The 5729-nt window shown below is 46.6% G+C and overlaps 1 protein-coding gene across 1 annotated transcript; it reads left to right on the top strand.

Annotated features, from left to right (window-relative positions):
* The first annotated feature begins 1112 nt into the window (after positions 1 to 1112).
* Positions 1113 to 4320, top strand: LOC109741277 (uncharacterized). The gene is made up of 9 exons (XM_020300354.4): positions 1113 to 1958; positions 2061 to 2158; positions 2532 to 2646; positions 2728 to 2864; positions 2947 to 3025; positions 3120 to 3222; positions 3307 to 3359; positions 3608 to 3688; positions 3789 to 4320. The coding sequence occupies exons 1-9, from the start codon at positions 1598 to 1600 to the stop codon at positions 4040 to 4042; spliced, it is 1281 nt and encodes a 426-aa protein (XP_020155943.2). The 5' UTR covers positions 1113 to 1597; the 3' UTR covers positions 4043 to 4320.
* Positions 4321 to 5729: the final 1409 nt, after the last annotated feature.

Here is a 5729-nt window from a genome sequence, read left to right as displayed (position 1 = left end):
CTGCCGCGCACCGTAGGCATTTGCCATCCGCAACTCATGGCACCACGTAGGCAGCCGTGCCCGTGGACGCCCAAGGCTTAGACCGCTTCAGCCCAGTTGGCTAATCAGCCGTCGACTCTGTAGTACTGACCATAGGTATGCTAGTATAAATTTTTGGATGTTTTGTACAGCTTTTACACGCACAGACACGTTTACCCAAAGAAAAAAATATTGAAGCATACACATACACGTGCAACATCGCTAAGATATTTTTTTTTCGGGTGAACATCGCTGAAATATGGATGAATTGATCGGCTTTTTTACTACATCCAAGGTAGTTACACAATGTACTAGGGGCAAAATGATCTTTTCGTCTCACAGTTAACACTGTTAGTGCCTAAAATGGACGGTAGTCTCATATAAGAAACAATATTTACTTTAGGTGTCAAATAAGGAAGGAAATTTTATTTGGATCAAATAAGAAAGCAAATTTTACGAAAGGGTCAAATAAAGAATTCTCTCTTAACTTAACACATGATGGAGCCACGTGACCCAACGGTCTACTGATTGGTTGTCCATAGTCTCGTATTAGGTGATGATGGATGATAATTTGCCTTTTTACACACAAGATGTGAGGTGCGCTAGCATCAACAGCTGAGTTTCCTTTTTAGCAAATAAATAGTAAACATACATACAGCGATTGTGAGAATTGCTCAACGAAACGAGCTGTAGAAGAGAAATAATAAATGCCCATTACTGTTTTGGATTTTGGAAATGCCATTACTATTTTGCTGGCCGTGGTGCGGTGACAAAGTAAAGGAAGAGCGCGAGAGCACGTAGCGCCAACACTCGGGGCTAAGAGTATCTCCAATAGCAGCTATATTTGTAGACATGAGGCATTTTTAGGGCACAAGAGGGCAAAAACCATCCTTCAACGGTTGCCCAATCATAATTTTTTAAAGAAAAAAATTCGGGCAATCTTAAAAACACCACGTTGCAAAAATACAACACTTCAGCTGCTGCCATAAAATCACTCGGCTCCAAGCAGACGCCCGTGCGTGACCGTTTTGAGTTCACGCCCGACCAAAAACCCTCAGATCTGGAATCCACCACCGTCGATCCGCCGCTAGAGGCCACCGCCGCCGCTCCGCCGTCCGCCCCCGATTCCATCCCACCCCCGCTGCTCCTCTCCGCCACCCCGCCTAGCCTTCACCATTCCAATTTGGCGTCCGCCTGCGACGGCCGCCGGGCCAACCGCCGCCGCTCCACCGCCAGTAATGGCCATGGCAGCTCGGTTGTGTCTCTACACGGTGTCCTAGGGGCCGCCGGAGCACCGTAGCATGTCGCTCAACCGCCACGGCCGAGCAGAGGGCCGACGAGCTTGGGGCAGCGAAGGCGCATCTTTCGGCCGCACAACCGCCTTCCGCACATCGTCGGAGCACATCCGGTGGCCGTTTCTACACTGATGGTGAGGTGCGCTAGCATCAACAGGTGAGTTTTTTTTAGCACACAAATAGTAAACATACATACAAAGATTGTGAGAGTCGCACAACGAAACAAGCTGGCGACAACCTTCTTAGAAGAGAAATAAAGAAACTTGAGACAAGGGAAATAATAAATGGCCATTACTGTTTGGGTATTTTGGCAATGCCATTACTGTTTTGCTGGCCGCGGCGCGGTGGCAAAGCAAGGGAGAGCGCGAGAGCAGGCGGCGCCAGCACTCGGGGCTAACGGGCCCTTTGGGTTTCTCGGACTACAAATGGGGCGCTACCCACCCCGAGCCGCCGCGGAACAGAGGAGACAGACAGCGGAGGAGCCCATTACGGTCCACCACGGTCAAAGCAGAGGGATGCCCCCCGTCGCAACGGCTAGTCGTGTCCGATCCCCCCCTCCCCTCTCCGTCCCGTCCTCGTCGCGCCGCTCCTCCGATCCCCCTTCGCGCCCCCGCGCCGCCGACCACCCAGCAGCCACGGAGAATCGTAAGTGACGCCCACACCCTCGCATCGTCTGTCCCCCCTGTCGATCTTATTGCACGCTTTAAACTCTGGATGCCATCGGGTGTTTGGTTGGCTGATGTGCAGCTGCACCGGCGGCGGGAGGGAAGCCGTTCCTGCTGTCCGTGCCGACGGTCACCGAGGAGGCGCCACCTCCGCTCTGCGCCGTCCAGATGGAGGGACTGGTAATTGCTCTCGACCCCCCTTTTGCCTCCATTCGGCACTAATTCGTTTGATTTAGTGCATCTAGATTGAGGTGATTGCTGATTTGACATAGGGGAAGTTTGCAGTTACTTTGCCGTGCTATGGAGCCAAGATATTAGTTAGGGGAAACATCTTGAAGTAGAAATGAGTATTCCTCGTGTGATTTGTGGTGCATAGAGGGGCTAGAACAGCGTCAGTGGTATTGCCATAGGCCACAAATTAGATGTTGTTTTCTTGCATATGAACTCACCTAATAGATGTAACACGGCAGACACCTCCATGAACTGTTTTCCCGTTACACTCATGGGTACCAGAATCAGTAGAGTTCCTACATCTGAACATGTTTTTCTTCAGGATGTTGCTAGGTTGGCGTGGGATTGCCTCAACCGAGATGATGATGAAGAGCTCCTGAGATTACTGGGAAATCAAACTCCTTTGCGAGACTGCCATGCCTTCCTTGACATTGGGGGTAAGAAGATTCTTTTTCTGAGAATTGTTACTCTGTGTGCTCCTGAATGATTTTCTTAAAGGGGTAGGTTACTTGTGTCAGATATCACCTGCGAGGAGACACTGGACCTGGAGGAATATCGGGAACCGAAGCGGCGACGCGTATTGGAGTATCATTCTGAGGTTAATCAGCCAGATGGTCGAGATCATGAAATGGGTTCTAATTTTGTCACATCTGAGGTGGTTCACTAGTAGCTGGCCATGTTCTAAGTTCGTCTCCTTTATGCTTTCCTATTCCTTACACTATTGCTTCCTTTCTCAGGTAACAGAGGCTTCACTGATTTGCACTGATGAACCACAGAGCTTAAACTGGGATATGCAGCAAGATTCAGATATTTTAGGTTTGTCCTTTTTACCATACATGTCTTATTGTCCGACAACTGCCTACTGCCATGTCATGCCTTTCTGTTTGCTAATTTGATATTTTGGTATCAGATATGATAAGTTCCTTGTCAAATGGGGCACCCTACGAGCCATCAGATAATCAGTTGGAAAATTACTCTGATGGATCTACTATCTACTACACACCTGATCAAATGTTCGTTCCTATCTGGCTCCATTAAAACCAATTTGCTTTAGTTCACATTTTATTAATCATGACAAGTCAATCTTTGGTTTGTAGGACTCCTACCCAGGAGAGCGTTACATATATGGATTGCCAAACTGATATGCCAGGTCCGCACAAAGCACATTTTCTATATCATCTTTGAAGATCTAAAAAATTCATTCAATGTTTCTGTCAGAGTTTCCAGTCTGCATGTTTCACCATATTGTCAGTATTTGTCCTCGAAATTCTTGGAAAAGTATATTATATTCTGTATCTTCTGTGCAATTGCATTGTGGTGTACTTGCAACTTGCTGTTGTTTGGGAACCATAGTGCCTTGCTAAAACAACTGCTACTTGTTCTATCTATCTACAACAGGAACAGCTGAGATTGCACCGGCAACGGAGAATCTCATAATGCAGGAGACTAACAAACTTTCTATGCTAAAAGTATCTAAAGGTATTTCAGTTTTTCACAATATCTTATTATTCAACAACTTATCTTACACACTTGAATCTCTAGTTCATATGCTTACCATTTGGCTTTGCTTCCTTATTAGGAGGAAGCTCGATGATCAAGATGAAGCAAAATTTAACTACATTTATGACATGCCCATTTACCCTTATAAAACCATATTGGGAAGAAGGAAATGTCACTCTGAAGGATATAAATCAGCTAATCCATGCTCCTCCGAAGCAGCCTCCAGAAATCCTGGGAATGTCAGCTTTTTCTGGCAAGCCAGTGATCGGCAAGACCAGAATCAGAACAGAAGGTGGGAAAGGCAGCATCACAATACTAAGAACAAAGGGCTGAGGACGCCACAACTTATTAACAGGCCATTCCCTCGATTGCTTTCAAGAATTTGGTCTTCTTGTGCAGGCCTCTATAGCTTTTCAATTTTTCTTGGTCACAATTGTGCGCCATGTGTTCAGAGTTACCTTGGATGGTTAACTCGTTTTCCAAACATTCAGCATTCTTGTGTGTTTTAGTGGCATGCGGCTAATGATGTATGCGGAAATTTGAGTTCAGAGTGGCATGTGGCACTCCTTCCGTAAGTTCATTTATAGTAATATACAGCATCACAACCCCGACATTAGTTGCTAAAGATTAAAGCAAAAATATAGCCTGAAGCAGAGAAAACTATCTATTCGTGTATGGTTAATCTAACAAATTTGATATGTGATCCGATGAAGAGAAAAATCATCATAATTCACATGCACCTCTCAATCTACATAAATTTGATATAGGATACGATGAAGGGAAAAATCGTCACAGTTCACATGCACCTCACACCTACGTCTCTGGTTGGTCACCCTTGACCAAACAGAAATAAACTCGTGTATGAAGATTGTTGACGCATAAGTTATAATGCCACCACCCAATCAGAGTTAAGGCAGATTTTTTTTTGGAAAAGGAGGATGACCCCCGGCCTCTGCATCAGAGTGATGCATACAGCCATATTATTAAGTAAACTACAGAACAAAGTCTGATGTTCAAATCTGGCTCACAAACAGAGCACAACAAAAAGAAAAATAAAAGATGTCACAGCCGGCGAAAATAGCAACAGGCTACGATGCCTACACACCTAGCCTATTATTAGCTCGCCATCCAAATCGCTTGAAGATAACCCGTGCTACCATCTCCCAACGGTTGCACCCAATAACCAAAAGCTCCCTGGAGTCCGCATGAGTGAGTAACGACCACATACGGATCTAAGCAGTGGCTCTATAGTTAAGGCGGAGTTGGCGCCTGGCTTCGGTGATATTTTTTTTTGACGAGCAAGCAGGAGCTCTGCCGATTTCATCAAGAGAGGAAAAAAAAAATAAAGTTAACCCGTTTATAAAAAGAACTAGGCCAAAAACCAACCAAAAAAGAACACCGTGGCCAACAAAAACAGAGCACCACCACCTACATGACCTTGAGCCGGAACGATTGTAAGCAAGATCTTCAGAGACGGCTTCAAGAAGGAAAAATGACAACCGAGGACACCGCCATCACCGGCACCAACCCCCCGTCAATCAATAAGCTTTCACCCAGACCCGCTCACGGTCGGCCCACCGAACATTGGGAAAGGTATGCCCCAGCCAACAACCTCCAATGTCTCTCCACTTCGCTCGACCACATCTTAATGTCCAGAAGTACTCTTCAACAATGCCTCCAAAAGGAGGAGGACGCCCACAGATGCCAACATCACTGGCAACGACCGTCGTCGAGGAACAAGGCTTTCGCCTAGAATCTTATGCCTCACCACCTCTGACCTTGGGGAGGAGGCAGACCGCTGCAAACATCAACAATGACAAACCAAACAAAAAGAAAAAAAAAGATGCCACAATTCCCACAACACCCTGAAGGGCTACCTGCATCGGCGTCGACGCCACCACCACCACAGCTACGAGGGCTTCGGAAGGCACACTGCATCAACCGCCAACCATCCACACACACACACCACTTCGAAACGAATGCTCCAACCCTCCTCTTCTTCCGCCTCTCACGAATCACA

This window comes from Aegilops tauschii, chromosome 4 (genome assembly GCF_002575655.3).
Source record: "Aegilops tauschii subsp. strangulata cultivar AL8/78 chromosome 4, Aet v6.0, whole genome shotgun sequence".
Taxonomy (NCBI): Eukaryota; Viridiplantae; Streptophyta; class Magnoliopsida; order Poales; family Poaceae; genus Aegilops; species Aegilops tauschii.
The sequence above is the reverse complement of the archived record's forward strand: the minus strand, read 5'-3'. Positions and strand labels throughout refer to the sequence as shown.

Bases quoted from the DNA above. Each gene is read 5' to 3' on its own strand.
- LOC109741277 (XM_020300354.4), top strand. From the start codon at position 1,598: ATGGCCATTACTGTTTGGGTATTTTGGCAATGCCATTACTGTTTTGCT. The intron at 3,223-3,306 runs GTTCGTTCCTAT...TTTGGTTTGTAG, and splicing joins TACTACACACCTGATCAAAT to GACTCCTACCCAGGAGAGCG. The intron at 3,689-3,788 runs GTATTTCAGTTT...CTTCCTTATTAG, and splicing joins TATGCTAAAAGTATCTAAAG to GAGGAAGCTCGATGATCAAG.